The sequence below is a fragment of the Lagenorhynchus albirostris genome, chromosome 2 (assembly GCF_949774975.1).
Source record: "Lagenorhynchus albirostris chromosome 2, mLagAlb1.1, whole genome shotgun sequence".
In the NCBI taxonomy this organism is placed as follows: domain Eukaryota; kingdom Metazoa; phylum Chordata; class Mammalia; order Artiodactyla; family Delphinidae; genus Lagenorhynchus; species Lagenorhynchus albirostris.
Window position 1 is genome coordinate 71,603,665 of NC_083096.1, and position 23,337 is coordinate 71,627,001.

The 23,337-nt window shown below is 39.6% G+C and overlaps 1 protein-coding gene across 2 annotated transcripts in view; it reads left to right on the top strand.

The window, feature by feature from the left end:
* The first annotated feature begins 1,607 nt into the window (after positions 1 to 1,607).
* The window catches only part of IFI16 (interferon gamma inducible protein 16), a 41,182-nt gene continuing 19,452 nt past the window's right edge, over positions 1,608 to 23,337 (top strand). For both annotated transcript variants that reach the window (XM_060135661.1, XM_060135652.1), the window contains exons 1-6: positions 1,608 to 1,839; positions 15,017 to 15,301; positions 16,225 to 16,358; positions 16,993 to 17,154; positions 18,644 to 18,811; positions 23,045 to 23,242. In XM_060135661.1, coding sequence (XP_059991644.1) covers positions 15,037 to 15,301; positions 16,225 to 16,358; positions 16,993 to 17,154; positions 18,644 to 18,811; positions 23,045 to 23,242 — 927 coding nt within the window. In that variant the 5' untranslated portion in view covers positions 1,608 to 1,839; positions 15,017 to 15,036. The remainder of the gene's footprint in view (positions 1,840 to 15,016; positions 15,302 to 16,224; positions 16,359 to 16,992; positions 17,155 to 18,643; positions 18,812 to 23,044; positions 23,243 to 23,337) is intronic.

The window sequence follows — 23,337 nt, forward strand, 5'->3', positions numbered from 1 at the left end:
GCTGCCATAGAACCAGCAACACACATACTAACTGTGCTGACATTTCCTACTCCCTTCCTATCTCGCCTCTCTAGCTGAACTGTCTTGGTTTGCACAACTGAGTGTCTGCCTCTATTTCCATGCCATACATTTCATCCTCCTGAGAGTGAAATTCTGTAAACCTTAACTAGGTTGGCAAAGTTAAGGTTTTTTAGCATTCCTTTGCTTCGTCTATTAAAATACCAACTGCACAATATGAATTATGGAGCATTGCTCTGAACTGTGTTCATTGATAACAGTAATCTGTGTGTTGTATACTGGAGTCTCTACTGAGAACATTACTCCACATGAATTGATTATAAGAAAAGGGGCAGGAAAATGTTCTGAATTATGGCCATTCCTCCCATGTGTCCACAGCCCTCTGATCTCTGGAGTGGGATCTCCTGACCTCCCTAAAGTTCCTCTTTACGCATTACCTTAACACCAGCTTCATGCATCCACATAACAGCAACCTAAAACCTGTGACAGGAAACAGTGAACACCCACAGGTGTTTCTGGACCTCACTCCAGATCCTCTTTGCTTTTTCCTGACTTCTACTTTGGTGAAGTTATTCAGATGGTTTCATATCCAGACTTCAACTATCCCTTCCATCACTCTAGTTTGTATGAAAGTAATTGGCTTTCTTCTCTTTAGAAGACCTCGGATTATCTACGAACATTAGCTGTTTTAGGACCCATTTGCAGTCATGATCTCACTCTACTTGCAGATCAGCTGGTGAGTAACCACTATAAGGTCTGCTGGCTGGTGGCATTTATTCGACATCTCAGGGCGTACGGTACTCCGGAAGGCATCCACTGTCCTTCACAGAAGTAACACCGTAGACCGGAAGGTTTATCAGGCCCCTCTTATTCCAGAGGTTCAGTGTTCTTCCAGAATTTGCAAGGTTTCGAAGCTGTCATGATATAAGCCTACTAGCCACTTGTGTTTACCTTTGACTAATGCAGAAAGCATGATGAGTAAGCATGAAGTTAATCAGTGAAGTTAAGTAGCTAATCATAGTCAAGAGGGCCACTAATATCACATTCCTTTCTACATAATCTGAGGAAGGATTCACATATTTGTAATGACCTTCTACTTCTGTCAAGCTCCAGGTGTGTCAGTCATTAACTGGGTGAATGTTTTAGGTGCTATTTAAACCAACAGCTATTTTATAGAAAACTCACCCCCTTCCAGGAGTTTCAGTCAAAAAGAGTAGAGATAGAGGGTTCTTCCAAGATCTCTTCTTGCCACTGCTACTCTGAGAACAGGAAGTAAGGGATAAGTGGCCAGATGGCTTACCTTACTTCTTGTATATTTGAGAGTCATTCAAGGGAATATAGTTTTCTAATGACCCTCATGTAAGTCTGCTGGATAACAGAGTCCTAATGTTGGAACTCTTTTCATCTACTGACATTTATAATAAAAAAATTTTAAGTGTAACTTTGCCATAATTTTTCATTTTGATTAAGATATTTACAGGAAATAAACCATTTATTTTCTCTGACTAATGAAACTGAAAGCTAAGAACGTTGGTGGGAGGAGTCTCAATACTGTTTCCTAACTTCTCTCTCTCCCCGGGAAAGCACCGTATGAGGAAGCCAGCACTAAGTCAAGTTTTTGTATAGCCAGTGCCCTTTTTCCTTGTTGTCTTTCAAAATACTTCTTTTTCCTCTGCCCTTCAGGAGATTATAAAATTCTGAAGTTCAGTCTCTGAGAGCTTTACTGATTTATCATCCTACTTAAGCAAAATAAGCAGTGATTCTTGCATATCTGAAGAAAACCTCAATATCTAGACTACTGTGGAGGACATTTTCACTGAGGTAAGACTGGTAGGGATTTCTTTAGAGAGCTGTGGGTACCTGGTTGGTAGCCTCAAGGTGAGAAGGGGAGCTTTAGTCATGAAGAATTTGGGGGGAAATGTTTTATATCAACTATACTCAGAAAAGTGAAAACAGCAGTAGCTTGATTCTAATCCTTTACTGCCTAGGCAAATAATAGACATTTTATTCCACTACAACTGAAGCCTGAACAAAGGGAGATGCATTTTGACTATAGAAGATATTATAATCTATTCCCCAGGCAACTAGCGGCATGAGCTATATTTAGAGCAAAGGTTTGGTTTCCTTCCCTGGAAGATGCACAGGAAACTTGGTGGCTGTGGTGGGGGCCTCGGTGAAAGTCAAGATAGGGGCATGATAAAAGTATCATAAAATAATATTGAGTAAAAAAATACATCTGGATATAAAAGTGTATTGTATGGCATTGTCCTAATTTTAGAAAACACACACACACAGAGAAGAGCAGACAAGTTTCAATTCCGCAAGTACAGTTATATAAAACATGGCTTCTTTACCTCTCTTAAGACAGTTTACTTTTTCTTTTAGACTCCATTTTACACCAGCTGCCAGTGTTGTTATTTCAGTTTCTTTTAGGATTCCTTTCTGCCTTCCTGAAAATTAATACTTTTTTTTTTCTGGTGGCAAGGCATAGGAGAGAGGCAATTACAAATAGATTTCTATTGTCTACTTTTAGAATTGTTTAAAGACTTTCTGTATGGCCTGATACAGTAATATTTTATATGGGCTTGACTAGAATATAAGATTTTTAATATTCATTTCAGAATCTTATGTATGTTAGATAAATGCTGTTAATTACACTTATTATATTTACTTTTAATAGGCAAATACACAATTAAAACTGTTGTATTTCCCTAGGAGGTGGACGTTTTATCATTGTGTTGTGCTCTGATGATACTTTTTATCTTCAGATCTATTTAAAACCACAGTAATATAGATAAACTGGTTTTCTTTTACTTACTCTTTGCATGATAAATATTTTACTTTTCCACCTTTAAGTGATCTTTTGTTAACAATACATTGGCAGATTTCTTAAATCCAAGTTGACCAATTTGTCACTTAAGCTTAACCGGTTAGAACCTTTATGCTGATAATTAACATATATTGTCTTGTATCTGCTTTCTTCTTTTCAATTTATGATACTTCTATATTCTCCTTTTTTGATTTGTTTTTTACTTATACCCCCATCTGACTTACCATTTAAGACAAATACATTAGTGAACTGTCATATTCTTTGTCCTCCCTCTCTCCCTCCACCATGTTGATATACTTCCTGCTTCTCTTCTCTTCAGTCAGGGCTTTATTTATTTTTAAGGCATAGACTCACCTAATCAAGTTAAGTTTTCACCCTTACTTACCTTTCAGCTTACAGTTTTTCTTGACTTTATATATTAATTTTTACTGACTATTATTTCCAATAAATGTTTCCATGTGGGTCTTTGTCTGCCAAAACTACCAATGCCTCGAATGCAATAGTGTTTGAGGCCCTCATATTTAAGTATCATTTAGACTAGATTAAAAATTCTACTCTAAAAATTATTTTCCCCTCAAGATAGATGGGGAGTACCTCTTCTCTTACCCCTGGGACTAGATATGTTTTGAAATTCACAATCTAGAAACTTCAGAGAGGCTATTTAATGAATCTAAATGATTATCTGGGCAAAGGGAGCTAAGGTCTGCATTTTATATTTTTTTCTTCCAGTTTTATTGAGACATAATTGACATATGGCGCTGTATGAATTTAGGGTGTGCAGCATAGTGTTTGATTTATATCCATTATGAAACGATAAGCATAATAAGTTTAGGCAACATCCATCATCTCATATAGATACAAAATTAAAGAAGTACAAAAAAATTTTCTTTTTCTTATGAAGAGAACTCTTAGGATATACTCTCATAATAACTTTCATATATAACATACAGCAGTGGTAATTATATTTATCATGTTGTACATTACATCCCTAGTACCTATTTATGTTATAAAAGGAAGTTCTCACCTTTTTCCTGACTTCATCCAATTCCCTTTCTCCTCACAGTTTACCACAAATCTAATTTCTTTTCTATGAGTTTGTTGTTTGTTTGTTTGTTTGTTTTTGCAGTATAACTGACCTACAACATTGTGGTAGTTCCTGTTATGCAACATAGTGATTATTTCTTTCTTTCTTTTTTTTTTTTTACATCTTTATTGGAGTATAATTGCTTTACAATGGTGTGTTAGTTTCTGCTGTATAACAAAGTGAATCAGCTATACATATACATATATCCCCATATCTCCTCCCTCTTGCGTCTCCCTCCCTCCCACCCTCCCTATCCCACCCCTCTAGGTGGTCACAAAGCACTGAGCTGATCTCCCTGTGCTGTGCGGCTGCTTCCCACTAGCTATCTATTTTACATTTGGTAGTGTATATATGTCCTTGCCACTCTCTCAGTTCGTCCCAGTTTACCCTTCCCCCTCCCCGTGTCCTCAAGTCCATTCTCTACGTCTGCATCGTTATTCGTGTCCTGCCCCTAGGTTCATCAGAACCATTTTTTTTTTTTTAGATTCCATATATATGTGTTAGCATACAGTATTTATTTTTCTCTTTCTGACTTACTTCACTCTGTATGACAGTCTCTAGGTCCATCCACATCACAACAAATAACTCAATTTCATTTCTTTTTATGGCTGAGTAATATTCCATTGTATATATGTGCCACATCTTCTTTATCCATTCATCTCTCGATGGACACTTAGGTTGCTTCCATGTCCTGGCTATTGTAAATAGAGCTGCAATGAACATTGTGGTACCTGACTCTTTTTGAATTATGTTTTTCTCAGGGTATATGCCCAGTAGTGGGATTGCTGGGTCATATGGTAGTTCTATTTTTAGTTTTCTAAGGAACTCCACACTGGGCTCCATAGTGGCTGTATCAACTTACATTCCCACCAACAGTGCAAGAGGGTTCCCTTTTCCCCACACCCTCTCCAGCATTTATTATTTGTAGATTTTTTTAACGTCTTTATTGGAGTATAATTGCTTTACAATGGTGTGTTCGTTTCTGCTTTATAACAAAGTGAATCAGTTATGCATATACATATGTTCCCATATCTCTTCCCTCTTGCGTCTCCCTCCCTCCCACCCTCCCTATCCCACCCCTCTATGTGGTCACAAACCAGTGAGCTGATCTCCCTGTGCTATGAGGCTGCTTCCCACTAGCTATCTATTTTACGTTTGGTAGTGTATATATGTCCATGCCAGTCTCTCACTTTGTCACAGCTTACCCTTCCCCCTCCCCATATCCTCAAGTCCATTCTCTAGTAGGTCTGTGTCTTATTCCCGTTTTACCCCTAGGTTCTTCATGACCTTTCTTTTTTTATTATTTGTAGATTTTTGATGATGGCCATTCATTTCTCTAATGATTAATGATGTTGAGCATTCTTTCATGTGTTTGTTGGCAATCTGTATATCTTCTTTGGAGAAAAGTCTATTTAGGTCTTCTGCCCATTTTTGGATTAGGTTGTTTGTTTTTTTGATATTGAGCTGCATGCTTGTAACTTTTGGAGATTAATCCTTTGTCAGTTGCTTCATTTGCAAATATCTTCTCCCATTCTGAGGGTTGTCTTTTCTTCTTGTTTATGGTTTCCTTTGCTGTGCAAAATTTTAAGTTTCATTAGGTCCCATTTGTTTATTTTTGTTTTTATTTCCATTTCTCTAGGAGGTGGGTCAAAGGGATCTTGCTGTGATCTATGTCATAGAGTGTTCTGCCTATGTTTTCCTCTAAGAGTTTTATAGTGTCTGGCCTTACATTTAGGTCTTTAATCCATTTTGAGTTTATTTTTGTGTATGGTATTAGGGAGTGTTCTAATTTCATTCTTTTACATGTAGCTGTCCACTTTTCCCACCACTACTTATTGAGGAAACTCACTTTTCTCCATTGTATATTCTTGCACCTTTATCAAAAATAAGGTGACCATATGTGTATGGGTTTATCTCTGGGCTTTCTATCTAGTTCCATTTACCTATATTTCTGTTTTAATTCCAGTACCATAGTGTCTTTTTTTTTTTTTTTTTTTTTTTTGCGGTACGTGGGCCTCTCACTGTTGTGGCCTCTCCCGTTGTGGAGCACAGGCTCTGGACGCGCAGGCTCAGCGGCCATGGCTCACGGGCCCAGCCGCTCCGCGACATGTGGGATCTTCCCGTACTGGGGCACGAGCCCATGTCCCCTGCATCGGCAGGCGGACTGTCAACCACTGCACCACCAGGGAAGCCCATAGTGTCTTGATTACTGTAGCTTTGTAGTATAGTCTGAAATCAGGGATCATGGTACCTCCAGCTTTGTTCTTCTTTCTCAAAATTGTTTTGGCTGTTTGAAGTCTTTTGTGTTTCCATACAAATTTTAGATTTTTTTTGTTCTAGTTCTGTGAAAACTGTCATTGGTAGTTTGATAGGGATTGCATTGTATCTGTAGAGTGCTTTGGGTAGTTTAGTCATTTTAATAATATTAATTCGTTCAATCCATGAACATTATATCTTTCCATTTTTTTGTGTTGTCTTCAATTTCTTTCATCAGTGTCTTATAGTTTTCCAAATACAGTTCTTCTACCTCCTTAGTAGATTTATTCTTAAGCATTTTATTCTTTTTGATGTGATTGTAAATGGGATTTTTTTCTTAATTTCTGTTTTTGATAGTTCATTGTTAGTGTATAGAAATGCAACAGATTTCTATATATTAACTTCATATCCTGCAACTTAAGTGAATTCATTGGTGAGTTTCAGTAGGTTTTTTATGGTGTCTTTAGGATTTTCTATGTATAATATAATTTCATCTGCAAACAGTAACAGTTTTAATTTTTCCTTTACAATTTGGATTCCTTTTATTTTTCTTTGTTTCTAGTTTGGTTGCTGTGACTAGGACTTCTAATACTATGTTAAATAAAAGTGGTGAGAGTGGCCACTCTTATTCAACATAGTTTTGGAAGTTTTAGCCACAGCAATCAGAGAAGAAAAGGAAATAAAAGGAATCCAAATAGGAAAAGAAGAAGTAAAGCTGTCACTGTTTGCAGATGACATGATCCTATACATAGAGAACCCTAAAGATGCTACCAGAAAACTACTAGAGCTAATCAATGAATTTGGTAAAGTGACAGGATACAAAATTAATGCACAGAAATCTCTGGCATTCCTATATACTAATGATGAAAAATCTGAAAGTGAAATCAAGAAAACACTCCCATTTACCATTGCAACAAAAAGAATAAAATATCTAGGAATAAACCTACCTAAGGAGACAAAAGACCTGTATGCAGAAAATTATAAGACACTGATGAAAGAAATTAAAGATGATACAAATAGATAGAGAGATATACCATGTTCTTGGATTGGAAGAATCAACATTGTGAAAATGACTCTACTACCCAAAGCAATCTATAGATTCAATGCAATCCCTATCAAACTACCACTGGCATTTTTCACAGAACTAGAACAAAAAATTTTGCAATTTGTATGGAAACACAAAAGACCCCGAATAGCCAAAGCAATCTTGAGAACAAAAGAAGGAACTGGAGGAATCAGGCTCCCTGACTTCAGACTATACTACAAAGCTACAGTTATCAAGACGGTATGGTACTGGCACAGAAACAGAAAGATAGATCAATGGAACAGGATAGAAAGCCCAGAGATAAACCCATGCACATACGGACACCTTATCTTTGATAAAGGTGGCAGTAATGTGCAGTGGAGAAAGGACAGCCTCTTCAATAAGTGGTGCTGGGATACTGGACAGGTACATGTAAAAGTATGAGATTAGATCACTCCCTAACACCATACACAAAAATAAGCTCAAAATGGATTAAAGACCTAAATGTAAGGCCAGAAACTATCAAACTCTTAGAGGAAAACATAGGCAGAACACTCTATGACATAAATCACAGCAAGATCCTTTCTGACCCACCTCCTAGAGTAATGGAAATAAAAACAAAAATAAACAAATGGGACCTAATGAAACTTCAAAGCTTTTGCACAGCAAAGGAAACCATAAACAAGACCAAAAGACAACCCTCAGAATGGGAGAAAATATTTGCAAATGAAGCAACCGACAAAGGATTAATCTCCAAAATTTACAAGCAGCTCATGCAGCTCAATAACAAGAAAACAAACAACCCAATCCAAAAATGGGCAGAAGACCTAAATAGACTTTTCTCCAAAGAAGATATACAGACTGCCAACAAACACATGAAAGAATGCTCAACATCATTAATCATTAGAGAAATGCAAATCAAAACTACAATGAGATATCATCTCACACCAGTCAGAATGGCCATCCTCAAAAAATCTAGAAACAATAAATGCTGGAGAGGGTGTGGAGAAAAGGGAACACTCTTGCACTGCTGGTGGGAATGTGAATTGGTTCAGCCACTATGGAGAACAGTATGGAGGTTCCTTAAAAAACTACAAATAGAACTACTGTATGACCCAGCAATCCCACTACTGGGCATATACCCTGAGAAAACCAAAATTCAAAAAGAGTCATGTACCAAAATGTTCATTGCAGCTCTATTTACAATAGCCCGGAGATGGAAACAACCTAAGTGCCCATCATCGGATGAATGGATAAAGAAGATGTGGCACATATATACAATGGAATATTACTCAGCCATAAAAAGAAACGAAATTGAGCTCTTTGTAATGAGGTGGATAGACCTAGAGTCTTTCATACAGAGTGAAGTAAGTCAGAAAGAAAAAGACAAATACCGTATGCTAACACATATATATGGAATTTAAGAAAAAAATGTCATGAAGAACCTAGGGGTAAAGCAGGAATAAAGACGCAAACCTCCTAGAGAACGGACTTGAGGTTATGGGGAGGGGGAAGGGTGAGCTGTGACAGGGCGAGAGAGAGTCATGGGCATATACACACTAACAAACGTAGTAAGGTAGATAGCTAGTGGGAAGCAGCCGCATGGCACAGGGATATTGGCTCGGTGCTTTGTGACAGCCTGGAGGGGTGGGATAGGGAGGGTGGGAGGGAGGGAGATGCAAGAGGGAAGACATATGGGAACATATGTTTATGTATGACTGATTCACTTTGTTATAAAGCAGAAACTAACACACCATTGTAAAGCAATTATACCCCAATAAAATGTAAAAAAAAAAAAAAAGTGGTGAGAGTGGGCATCCTTGTCTTGTTCATGTATATATGATTATTTTAACTTGCTGACCTCTTAAGTTTAAACACATTTTAACAACACTGCATTTCCTCCCCCCTTTCTACATTTATAATTTTGACATCATATTCACATCTTTTTGTTTCCCTTAACAACTTATTGCAGATGTAGATGATTTTACAACTTTTGTCTTTTAACCTTCCTACTAGCTTTATACATGGCTAATATATGACCTTTACCGTATATTTGCATTTACGAATGAGATTTTTTTCCTTTTATGTTTCATGTTTCTTTTCTTTTTACTTGGAAAAGTCCCTTTAACATTTCTTTTAAAGCCAGTTTGCTGGTGCTGAACTCTTTTAGCTTTTGCTTGCCTGTAAAACTTTTAATCTCTCCACAAAATCTGAATGAAAGATTTGCTGGCAAGAGTATTCTTGGTTGTAGATTATTCTTTTTCATCACTTTAACCATATCATGCCACTCCCTTCTGGTCTGCAGAGTTTCTGCCGAAAAGTCAGCTGATAGCCTTATGGGAATTCCCTTGTATGAAACTTGTTGCTTTTCCCTTGCTGATTTTAATATTTTCTCCTTATCTTTAATTTTTGCCATCTTAATTACAGTGTGTCTTGGTGTGGTCCTCTTTGGGTTGATCCTGTTTGGGACTCTCTAGGCTTCCTGTCTGTTTCCTTACACAGGTTAAGGAAGTTTTCAGCTATTAATGTCTTCAAATATGTTCTCTGCCCCTTTTTCTCTCTCTTCTCCTTCTGGGACCCTCCTATGATATGATGAATGATAACATGTTTGATGTTGTCCCAGAGTTCTCTTAAACTGTCCTCATTTCTTTCTTTCTTTTTTTTAATTTTTGTTCAGCTTCAGTGATTTCCATTATTCTGTCTTCCAGCTCACTGATCTGTTCTACTGTATCATTAGCTCTACTGTTGTTTCTTTCTGGTTTATTTTTCATTTCAGTTACATTATTCTTCATCTGTGTTTGATTCTTCTTTATATTTTCTAATTTTTTGTTAAAAACGTCTAACTTTCCACTCTGTTCATCCAATCTGCTCCCGAGTTCTTTGAGCACCTTTATGGTCACCTCTGTGAACTACTTATTGGGTAGGTTGCCTATGTCCACTTCACTTAGTTGTTCTTCTGAGGTTTTATCTTGTTCCTTCATTTGGAACATATTCCTCTATAGCTTCATTTTACCTAATTTCTTCTTTTCTTTCTGTGTATTTGGTACGTTGGTTATGTTTCCTGACCTTGGAGAAGTAGTCTTTTGTAGAAGATGTCCTATTTGTCCCAGCAGTGCACTCCCTTCTGGTCACCAGAGCTATATGCTCTAGGGCTGCAGTCCCCAACTTTTTGGCACCAGAGACCAGTTTCATGGAAGACAATTATTCCACAGACTGAGGTGGGGGGAATGGTTTTGGGATGATTCAAGCGCATTACATTTATTATGCTCTTTATTTCTATTATTATTACAATGTGATATATAATGAAATAATTATACAACTCACCGTAATGCAGAATCAATGGGAGCCCTGAGCGGTTTTCCTGCGACTAGATGGTCCCATCTGGGGATGATGGGAGACAGTGACAGCTGAAGTGTGTTGCTCATGTCCAGTCTACTCTGTAATCTTGTTTTGGTTGCTGACACTGCAGAAAACCCTGCTTCACAAAGATAGGATGTCGGAAATGGAAGCAGGCTTTTCAGTGCTTTTGTGGCAATTTAAGGATATTCCACCTTGACTTTAATCCAGACTGCATGGAGATTTGAAGTTGTCTCAAACATACTTTTAAGGCCACTGTCATTGGCAGTCTCAAGCAGTCGATCGTCTTCTAGCATGAACAAAATCGATTCACCTGGCTTACTCACAAATGAGTTGTAGATCCATTCCTTCCCAGTTTGGGGGTCTTTTGTGGTTGGGAAGTAATGCTCAAACTCTCTAGAAAGCTGAGATAGGTGATCATGCACCAGCTGGGAGAAAGAAGGCCCTGGCTCAGTCTCTCAAAATCTCTGCTAATGTTTGAAACATATCAAATATCCCAATGTTCACTCGTCACCCCCCTAATTCCAGTTTGGCTTTGAATGAAGTCACTTTATCTGCTGACTTGAACACAGTTGTAGCTCTCCCCTGAAGTGACAGATCGAGTTTGTTGAGCAGGTTGAAAACATCACACAAGTAAGCAAGTTTGAGACCCATTTTGTGTCACTGAAATTTGCCACCAATGGTGACTGTTTTTCTAAAAGAAATCTCTGAGGCAGCTCTCATAACTCAAAAACTCTCACCAGTGATCTACTTTTAGAAAGCCATCTCACTTCTGTGTATAAGAGAAGATGTGTGTACTCTGTGTCCATCTCCTCACAGAGCTACGTGAACAAATGTGAGTTAAGGGCATGTACTTTAATGTGGCTGATAATTTTAATCGCATCCTGCAAAACGTTGTTACGTTCAGGTGACATTTTTCGGCTAACCAGCATTTCTCTATGGATGACACAGTGCGTAGACTCACATTCAGAAGCGACCCAGTTGACCTGAGTAGTGAAACCAGAAAGCTGTCCAGTCATGGCAGCCACTCTGTCTGTGCATATACTGACACAAAATGACCAGTTCAGTTTTCCTGATATGTAATCATTCAAAGACTTGAATAGTTCTGCAGCTGTGGTGTTGGTTGGCAACAAAAGTGCACATAACATATCCTCATGCAAATCCTCCTGAAAAATATATCACACAGAAACAAGCATTGTTGCTTTGTTGTCAACATCGGTAGACTCATCAACCTGGATTGTATACCACGGTGACTCGTTAATCCTCTCTAACAATTGTGCCTCAATATCCTCTGCTATTTCATCAATTCATCTAGTTATGGTGCAGCCGAAAGAGGAACAGGTGCCACCTTTGAACTGCAGCCTCTCCTAAAAGTTCACAACAAATGTCCTTAGCAGCAGGCAGGATCAACTGTTCACCAATAGTAAAGGGCTTCTTAGCTTTAGCAATGCAATTAGCCATTAAGAATGATGCTCTCAGTGCAGACACATGTGATGAAGTGGTGGCCTTCGATAATTGCTTCTGTTCTTTGTGTTCACGTTTTTTTGTTTTGAAAAAATCCAAAGGCTTGTCTTTTCATGCAGGGTGCTTTGTCTCCATGTGGTGAAACAGTTTTGAAGGTTTCGTGGCTTCGTTGGATAGCTGGTCACCGCATATTATGCAAAGTGGGCTTGGAGAATGTGAATCACCTGTTGCAATGAACCCGTAATTTAAGTAGGACTCTTGGTATTTTCTTTTAAATGCAGCTTTCATTTTGTTGGCAGTCTTAAGAGTCTTCTGCTGTCTCATCATTGGGTCTTTCCCCATTTTCAAAGAAGCTCTCCAGTGACTTTTGTTTTTTACTCATTTTGGCTAGGGTTAGCTTGCGGGCTTGCCAAAACTGTGACTGAGACAAGTGTGCAATGCGGGAAAGAGGCATGGACAGAAATAGTAAATAAAATAATGGGCCAGCCATGTGCAGACTAAAATAAGTGTCGGATTCTGGCTTAAGCTCTGCCACCAGATGCAGCTGTACAATTGAAGTACATCAACTCACTTGCCACTATAAAGCCTACCACCAGATGCAGCTTGTCACTTGCCACTCACTGATAGGGTTTTGATATGAGTCTGCAAGCAATTGATTTATTATGGTCTCTGTGCAGTCAAACCTCTCTGCTAATGATAATCTATATTTGCAGCTACTCCCCAGTGCTAGCAACACTGCCTCAGCTCCACCTCAGATCATCAGGCATTAGATTCTCATAAGGAGTGCACAACCTAAATCCTTCACATGCGCAGTCACAGTAGGGTTCGCGCTCCTATGAGACTCTAGCGCGGTCGCTGATCTGACAGGAGGTGGAGCTCAGGCAGTAATGTGAGCAATGGGGAGCAGTTATAAATACAGATGAAGCTTTGCTTGCTTGCCCGCTGCTCATCTCCTGCTGTGAAGCCCTGTTCCTAATAGGCCATGGACTGGTACCTGTCTGTAGCCCAGGGTTCGGGGGCCCCTGCTCCAGGGGTTCACCCTATGAGGGCTATGCAAGTCTTCTTTTGTGGTCGGCTGACTATCGTGTATAGTCTGGTAGGTGTGGCTGACCCCAGTTGGTTGCCAGGCCCTGCCTTGTGCTAAGGACAATGGTTGGTGAGTCTGGGTCACAAGGTGACCGGCTGTGCAACCTTGGGGGTCCCAGGGACAGTGCTGGCCCATTGGTGGGCAGGCCAGCAGGCTACAGGTTCTGGCGTGTCCCAAAACTGGTGCTGGCCACTAGTGAGTGGGGTTTGGTCATGGGGCAGCTGGCTGAGGGGTCCAGTGTGTCTCAGAACTGGTGTTGGCCTGTTGGTGGTTGGGTCTGGGGCCCAGTGGCCCCAGGGCTGGAGTCAGCTTGCTAAAGGACAGGACCAAGGACCAGGGCTTACTGGGACTAGTGCCGGCTCACTGGTGGGTCGGCCACTGGCTACAGGACCCTGGAGGTCCTGAAGCTGGTATAAGCCTGTTGGTCATTGGGGCCAAAGCCTAGGGCCACTGGCTAAGGGGTCCATGGTGTCCCAGAATTGGTTTCGACCTACTGGCAGGCAGGTCAATGGCCCAGGAGATTCTTGGGCTGTTTCAGGCCTGCTGGTGGATTGGCTGGTTTCTGATAAGGCAGTCTGCAGCACTGTGGTGGTCCTGGGCCAGTGTGGGCTCATCACTCTATGGGCCTGATCTCACTGAGGATGCTCCTGATCTCTCAAGAAGGAATAATTCACAACCCTGGGAATTTGAACATTCCAATTATAGAAGAGGTACACAAACACATGTTTCCTAACTAAAAGAATTCATGACTTGAAACAGAAAACTGGAATGCACACCATACATTGAGTGCCATCAAGGAGGTGCACAGGGCGGTGCTAAAGAGGCCCAGAGAGTGACACTCCCTCCCAAGTCAGGCCCCTGGCAGCTTTCAGAAGACAAAGCCTCAGTTGAGTCTTGAATGCTCTAAGGAGGTATTCAGAGGAAGAGAGATGGGAATGGCCTTCTAGGCCTTGGGAAGGGAATTAACAAAGTCATGAAATATGAAAAGGTAAGGTGTGGTGTGTATTTCTAGAGCAAAAATTACAATAAATAAATAATAAAAATTACAGAGGTAAAGAAAGGCAGATAATTCAAAGCATTTTAAGCCAGGCTATGGAGCAAGAACTTTTTCAAAGAGAAAATGGGAAACTGTTGAAGGATGTCAAGTGAGCTAGAACTGTGGCTTTATAGAGAGATATCTGGCTCTATGAAAAGAACTGATTAGAGAAATTAAGCCTGGAAGGAGAAAAATCAAGCAGCCATCGAAATAATTCCAGCCAATAAATGCTGTGATCCTGTCTAAGAGAGAAGGGAGAAGTCCAACAAAGGGACACTGATATGGGCACATAGGACACAGAGAACATGGTCCACGCCCCAGGGAGAGATGATGCTAATAAGAACTGACTAGGGAAGTGCCAAGTGGATGGACTAGGGTTGGTACCCAGCGTGGAGCTGTAGTGCTATGGCAGAAGGATATTTGTATAAGGTGAGAGGTTGCAGCCCGTTTTGTTCATAGGCCACTTCAGACATGGTGGAAAGAGTCATGAACCAACAAGGCAGACATTCAAGAAGTAGGCTGCAGCTCCAATAAAGGATGGGAGGAGGAATCAGGGACTTTGACACTGCATAGCCCATACTTGACACACTGCAACCATTGCTTATTTCTGGACCTCCTTCCACCATACCCACCCTTAAACCAACTCAAGATCATCATTAAAATGGGAGAATTTCTTAGAAGTTTCTCATACAGCAGTTTTCAACCCATTTTCTGCAGTAACACATCTGGTAATAGTCTCTTTTTGTCACACACACCCATGGATAATACTTTGACATATGCCGTTAACTCACATAGATATAACCAGTCTTTTAAATTGTCTGTATAAAGGTGTAACACTGTATGTTATTTTTCTCTTGCAGGCACATCCCTAACTTGAGAGATGGGGAGTGAATTCAAAAGAATTGTTCTGCTGAAAGGATTTCAGCACATCAATGATTATCAGTTTAGCATAATTAAGAGTTTACTGGCCAAGGATTTAAGACTGACTAGTAAAATGCAAGATGACTATGACAGAATTAAGATTGCTGACTTGATGGAAGTAAAGTACCCTGGGGCTGCCTGTGTTGAAAAATTAATAGACTTGATCAAAGATATAGAAGAAATTAAAGACCTTGCTAAAACTCTTCGAAAGGAGAGGTTAAAAGGTACTTGGAAGAACCTCTTTCACACTCTCTCTGTACTGACCTCAACCTTAAATAGAACCCTGATTTGGTCAAAGTTTAGACCTCTGTTTCCCAACTTAGGACTCAGTAGCCATGACAATGGTAGTACTTCAGATGCCAACAAATTGACAACTTAGAGGATGCCTTTCCTACAAAGAGATCTGATATGTTTTAGAGGGTGTATTTTGGGGGTGTGGGCAAAGGAAATATTAGAAGGAGCTGATGAGAAAGGCTGAGGCTTCCATACATTAGAAAGGTTAGACAATGATGAAACAAAATTAGAACATGTAGATTCTTGAAATATTTAAATCAGTTGATATGCATGCTCTATTATCATATTTACTCTATCATTTTTATACTTTCTAGAAAAACTCTGAGGCAGTACTTAAATAAAAACCTACCTCTGAGAGATGTGAAGAACTTGCCTCTTATAAAACCACTGGATTAGGAAAACATATTTTAAAAAGTCAAAGTCTAGTATCACCACTTTGTCCCATCACAAATTAGATTATATTCATTTTCTCTGGTTTCAGTAATTCAAATAGATCTTCTGTAGAAATTGACCCACCACTAGCATCATGAAAACTTTAGATTCTTAAAAGGAAAATATAGAATAAGTGGATTGTAAAAGTGTTCGACTGAGCTAGATAGGAGTCCAGAGGACAGGAAGAATATGCTTGTGGTACAGGGGACAAGAAAGGAAACCACTGAGGAAGTCTGAGCCAGTACCTATACCTATGCTGCTACTGCTGGCCACCTATGGCCAAGCTAGGCTAATGCAGTAGAGGCAGATACAAGCTTACCCAGATCCACAAGCAGGAAGTGACAGGAAATAGTATTGAAGGTGCTTCAGGTATCTTAGACCATCTCCTCTGGATTTATCATGTTCTTTTTTACCACATCAGTTATTAGGAGAAGCAGAGCAAAAGAAGCAACTCCAGTGAAAAAAAGCAAGCTGAATAAACCCAGTCCTGACCAATCTACATCCACCACTGATAAAGCTTTGGGACCTGAATCAATCAAGGATACACCTGTGAAGGTAGGATGGCTAAGGTCCCACAAAAGGAGATTTTACTGTGGCTTTTCTACTTGTTACCTTCTTATGAACACTTAGTTCTTTATTCATTTCTCAACATGCAAATAAACGAATCAGAGAAAAAGGGATCCAGGGCCAGAGTGAAAATTAATCTTAGAGCCAGTGAATTAATAGGTACTGATCACCCATTATGTTTCTGAACTACTGTGCACTTTAAATTGTGTAATATAATTCCCTATGGTGGAAATATGAAATCATTACCCCTCTTTTAGATGTATATTAAAGTAGCAAGCAGATTAGGAAAACAGCTTGCCAAAGCCTACTCAAAGAGACTAAATTCAAACTTAGATCTTCTAAATCCAAGTCCACTGCTCCTCTCATCAACACAGAAGTGAGTACAGGAATGACATGTATAAAATTTTCCTTACTATTTGTATGAAGCCAACATACATGTGCACTGCTTACCTTCTGGGCATCTCTTCAGACGATGGACTATATGTAGTTCCCTGGAGTTCCCAAGGACATAAATTTTAGTATAATTAGAATCTAATAATAAAAATTTGATTTTCTCAGTAGTAAAGATGTGTTTCTTTTATTATTGAAAAGTATTAACTGGGGGAAAAAACCCTACTTTCAGGGAAAGAAAACCACAAAAACTAATGAATCTAAGAGGATGAATCTAAAGAAGGATCAGAGTCAGCTTCCAGGATTGTTAGTAACCAGTACAGAGTCAACTGAGAGCCTTCCCCAGACTCCTCAAATGCTTCCACCAAACCCATCCAGCAGCTCTTCAACCAAGGTACCGTTTTCCTGTTCCTAATATGTTCACCACCCTACATCATATTATAAGGATCCTCATGACCTTGAAAGAGTTTCTCAGTAATCCCTTACTATATAAAATTTCCTTATATAATAAAATCACCCATTAATTTATCAAATGCAGATATTGAGACCTCAATGTATTCTAAGTCCTGTGGCTTTTGGCAAGGTATGCATTTATGAAATAATTCCTGACCTCAAGAATGTGACTGTCTTATGTTTGGTCCTGAAATAAGGAATGGTAGTGGCCAGACAATTAGACATGACTATAAGGGTATGTTTCTCCCCTACATTTCAGTCTCCTTTCACCCCTTTCCCCTTAACCACGGGCCTAGACTAGTTCTCAGCATTATATGCTCTTTCCCATGTCAGGTGTTTGCACATAGGCTCTTTCCTTGATTGGGAATTCATTATCCCTATCTCTTCTCTGGCTCAAATGCTTTCAACCTTCAGGTACCAACCTGAATTCCTTCTCCAGGCAAGTCCTCACTGAAACAACCCCTTTCAAGAAAGGATCAGATACTCTCATTGTTTGGACACTTTACTATTCCTTTATAGTACTTATCACAACTGTGATAACTACATTTTTCTTTCCTTCTAGACAAGGAGCTCAGATTATAGGTAACCTGTCCCAGAGGAAGACAAGACAGGGGTGGGAAAGTGATTTCACACCTGTAGACATTGACTCCTATTCCAACCTGCTTTTTGTTTTGCCCTGTGGTTATATGCAACCCAGGACTATGGAGCCTGTATTTGAGATGAATGGGCACTAAAAGATGGCCCCAAGGCAACATGAAGGGTAGGCAAGAGCAGGATTTAAACCACTATTCTCTAACATAGTTTCTCACCTATGAACCAAGCTGCCCTCTGACTCAGGCTGCATACCCACCCCACCCCCACACACACACATGCCCCTTGAAGACAGACCTCCCATATAAAGGGACTCTCTATTTGGGGTGTAGTTTCCTTGTTGTCATTTTTATTAGTTCCAAGAGTCCATATTTTGTCCAGTAATCTTTCCCAAAATATCAGTAGGTTTCTAGGAGCCTGAAGAGCAGATATCAGAAACCCACTTGTGTATTTTCTTGATCAGAAAGTCATAGTTAATAAACATCCTTAAATGCAGCCAATTCTGGACTGAGATTTGCTTCCCTTATAACCAGGGAAGTTTACCTTCCTGCTTTGGCCAGTTTTCATCAGATGTAGGACCTGGATTCCATCCCAAACCAATGAAATTTCATCTGAGCTTTTAATATTTGGAGAGTGAAATTTATAATCCTAGTTGAGATAGGAGAAGGATAGGTAATACAGGTATCTGTATATGTGCTATTATTTCAGAAAAAAATTGAAAACTTAAGACTCTACATTAAAAAAGAGAAAAGAAAAAAAAGAGAGAAAAGAAATGATGTGTTCTATGTGATTTTGAATATCATTATCAAGAACTAAGGAAAAAATCTTTTTTTCTCAAGAAAAAAAATGACATAGCCACCAAAATTAACGACTTAAAAAGGAAGACCGTATCTCAGAAACAGAGTCAACTTCCAGGAACTTCAGCAACCAGCAAATGCCCAACTGGGAGCAGTTGTCCAGTGAAATCTATACCTCCACCAACACCATCCAGCAGTTTCTCAGTCAAGGTACCTGCTCCCTATTCCCATTCCTTGTACCTCCTACAACGTAAGTACAAGAATTATCATAATCTCATTTCCCACAATTTACCATTTATTTATTTAATATAATCACTCATTCATTTTTCCGTGTATGTTTTGTGATCCCACTCTATTCTAACTCCTTGGCTATTTACAAAGCATGTATTTATGAAATAATCTCTAATTTTGAGAGGGTTACACTCTTGTGTTGAATAGAAAGAGGAGGGGAAGGTGACCAGACAAGTCAAGATGAATGTGTGTTCACCCTTACATTCCACTTTCCCTGGCCCTACTCCCCTTTGTTCACCCACCACATGATGGGGTTTATTTTCAAAGTTCTGTGCTCCTTCCCATGTCAGATGTTTTGACATGGACTGCTTTCTTTGTTTGGAATCACTTGTCCTGATTCACCACTGGTTCAGGTGTCTACACCTTTCAGGTGCAAACCTGAATCTCTTCCTCATACAAGTCCTCACTGATACCCCCCCTCACAGAATACATTAGGTATTCCTCTTTTTTTCTTTTTTTTAATAAATTTATTTATTTATCTACATTTTATTTTTGGCTGCGTTGGGTCTTTGTTGTGGTGAGTGGGGACTACTCTTCATTGTGGTGTGTGGGCTTCTCATTGCGGTGGCTTCTCTTGTTGCAGAGCATGGGCTCTAGGCATGCAGACTTCAGTAGTTGTGACTCGCGGGCTCAGTAGTTGTGGTTCGCTGGCTCTAGAGCACAGGCTCAGTAGTTGTGGTGCATGGACTTAGTTGCTCCGTGGCATGTGAGATCTTCCCGGACCAGGGCTCGAACCCTTGTCCCCTGCATTGGCAGGCAGATTCTTAACGGCTGTGCCACCAGGGAAGTCCTAGGTATTCCTTTTGTTTGCTTTCAAAGATCTGTTTCCTTTTCCTTTTTAGCACTTATCGCAACTGTAATAAATGTACATTTTTCTTTGTTACTATACTATAACATCAGTTATAAGGTGCAGGTCAACTGAAGAAAAATGCACAACCTAAAAGTTGAGAGTTATGTTTTATTCAGCAGACAATATGAGGACTTAAGCGGGGGACACAGAATCTCAGATAGCTCTGAGATACTGCTCTGAAGAAGCAAGTGGGGAGCCAGGATGTATAGGAGGTTTTGCAACAAAGACCAGGTAGTTGGAACATCAAAAGATTACTGTTAATAAAGACAGCCAGATATCTCAAGTTAAGGAATTTAGCACTTTTCTATGTATAGGAAGATGCAAGAGTCTGAACTCACTGAAATCATTCCTTTGCTATGAACCTCAGCTATCTGGGGCCAGTCTCCTGTGCTTTCTCATGCTGAGTTTCCTCAAGGTGTGCCATCAGGGTTGGCTGCAGCAGTTGACTGCTAGATGGCGGGCATCCTGTTTTTATCTTGAGTTCCCTCAGGGCTTACCATTGGGGCAGCTGTAATGTGATGGCTTGATGGCTGCAGCATCCTCAGTTTATGGATGTGGCAGGCCGTAGTTTTCATTCACAGTGCTCTTTCCCAGCAAAGACCAGATGAGAATGGAAAAGTGAGTACACACACGTGTGTATCAGCTCCTATCCTAGCCTGCCTTTGTTCTGCCCTGATTTGACCCCTGTGCTTATCATCACACTGGGGTACAATGCCTATTTCTGCGGTAGATAAGCAAGTGACTGAGGCATAGGCAAAAGGAGTATTTAAATCACTATTCTCTAAAATAGTTTGTCACCCAAGTTCCAAGCTGCTGAGGCTGAAGCCCCCTACGCAAATCCATGTATACCAGTTGAAGACAGATTTCTTCTGACAAGATTTTTCAAGTTTTGTTATTGTTTTTATTACTGTTACCTCCAATGATTAATAATTCCTCACATAGTCTCTCTTTGTTTTATTTATGGGATGGAGCTAGTAATCTGTGCCTGTTTGCCTCTAGGTCCAGCTGGCCTTGGTCTAGTCATTGAAACCCCAGGCTCACTGTCTCTCTGCTACGACAATGACTTATGTGGACATCTCTAGACAACCCTATTTTTCTTCTTTATTTTTTTTAACATCTTTATTGGAGTATAATTGCTTTACAATGTGTGTTAGTTTCTGCTGTGTAACAAAGTGAGTCAGCTATACGTATACATATATCCCCATATCCGCCCCCCCTTGCAAGACAACCCTATTTTTCTATGCATACAGGCTTAGAATTGACACTTTCTAAGGTCCTATCTGCCTAAACTTGTGACATAGTCATTTCTACTTTCATAAGAATCATTCTGCTGCCCCTAAAACTCCTTGGAGCACAGGAATCCCAGGGAGGCTCATCTGTCCTTTTGGCCTCATACACCTAAACACACCATTCAGTCATTTCTTCTTTGGGGTCCAGCCACCTCTGTAGGAGACCTGGCACAAAGACGATCTGACCCATTCTGTCTTTGATTCATCAGTGGAAAGAGCAGGAAAGCCTTGCTCTTCTTCATCATGGGGTCTCCCAACTGTTTTCTTTGTAATATAGGCTCTGTTTGGGATTCAAAGACAGAAGCAGACCAATATTTTCTTTTATTCCTGCTGCTATGTCTCCCCAGTAGCAAACAGCACACATTGGCATGCTTCAAGAACAGGGTAGAGTGGTGAAGGAAATAAGCCAAGGGAAAAAATTCAATTACTATTTTTAAGTATTATCCAGCCATATAGTATGTTTTAGGGACCTAAATCCTACTGTTATGATGGGAGTTTTTGGTTTAACCAAATGTAAAAAATGATCAAGATGCTCTTGTCAATGAGATTGAATTACTAAATGTAGCAGAAGTGAATAGAGAAGCTTCTTTAATAAAGTGCTTCCCATACCACCTCTATATTGGGTTTCCATCAAGAAAGCCAACATTAAGCATGAAACATCTGTGGATCAGAGCAAAAATAGAAAGCCCTGTGTCTACTGTAAAATAATAATGTAGTGATATTTCTAGGTAATGAGCATTTAATGATGCTAGACTCTAAAACCTGTGTTCTTTGTGTACACTATCTCATTTGTTCTTTATAACGTCACACGAGGATGCTATTGTTAATCCCATTTTACATATGAGAAAACTGAAGTTCTTAGAGGTTAGAAATCTTCTCCAAGTTCATGCAGAAAGTGAATGTGAGAGCCAGGATTCAAATGTAGCCTAACTGAATTCTAAAACTTGAGCTTTTAGTTGCATATATTGTTGTATAGATGCTACAATATCTGAAATTTATTTGTAAAAATTTATGTCGGATAGTGTTATATCTCAGATTTGTTTCCATTGCCCAGACTCTTAAGCTTTCTAATGAGGAATGAAGTGACAAGGAAGGTCAGAGGGTATTCTAATCAAGTAGCTGCATGCCAGAGACAGGCATTTTAAGCAGCTCCCTCAACTACAATTTTACCAACAACTGATACTTTATGGATTGGTTAAATGAATGCTAGAAGTGGTAAGAACTGTGGCAATTCTATACTGCAGAACGTTAGAAATGGTCTTTCATCAGTGAAACCAAAGGTAGTCAAAATAATTGATTTTACAGACACTTCCTGCCCTGGCTTAAACAATTATAAAAATCCATGTACTGAGAATGCCCTGGGTGAAACCGTGAATGGGTCTGTTTATTGCTGAGAACTACGAAAGATTTGGTTGCTTGATAGAGACTAGGTAGATAGCAGAATCCTGCCTCTGGAATTATGAATTTGAAACAGTGTCTCTGGTATGCTGATAAACAAAGCATTCAAATGAATGCAGACCTGGGTTTCCTGGATTTGAAGAGTAGATGATAGAACCGATTTGCTTATTTGGTAAATATATAAGGTAATGAAGACTTAGTTAATAAAATGTCCATAAGTACAGCCAACATTGTTCAGAGATGTGCTTCCATTATAACCTGGTAGAGTTTTCTACTAATAAATTACTCCAAGTGTTGTCTTGGTAAAGTTGATACAGGCCAGTTTGCAGCAGAGGTAGAGCCAGAATTCCAAAACAGATCGATGAAATTTTGATCACCTCAGTTTTTAACATTTGCAGAGAGAAGTTTGAAATCCTGGTTGGACTCCAAGGTGGGGAGGTGTTGAGGGTATCTGAAGATGTACTATTATTCCAGAGCAAATTGGCAGAGTGAAGATCCTGTGGTGTGTGTGTGTGAGAGAGAGACAGAGAGAGATAGAGACAGAGAGAAAGAGAGAGAGAGAGAGAGAGAGAGAGAAATGTTATGGTTCATCTGATATTGAAAACCATTAACCAGGAAGAAGAAAATACATATTTTTGGATTCAAAGAATAGAAGACACAACCAATAAAACGCTTGACTCCAAGAAAAAGAAACTATGCCCGGAGCAGAGTCAGCTTCCACAATGTGCAAACTTCAGCATAATCCCAAATGAGGGCTGCCTTCAGACTCCTCAGATGCTGCCACCAACCTCATCCAGCAGTTCCTCAACCAAGGTACCAGATTCCTGTTTTCAGTACTTTCCCTCCCTACAACATAATGACAGCGTTCTCTAGAACCATAAAGGAACTTCACTCTAATCCCCTACAAC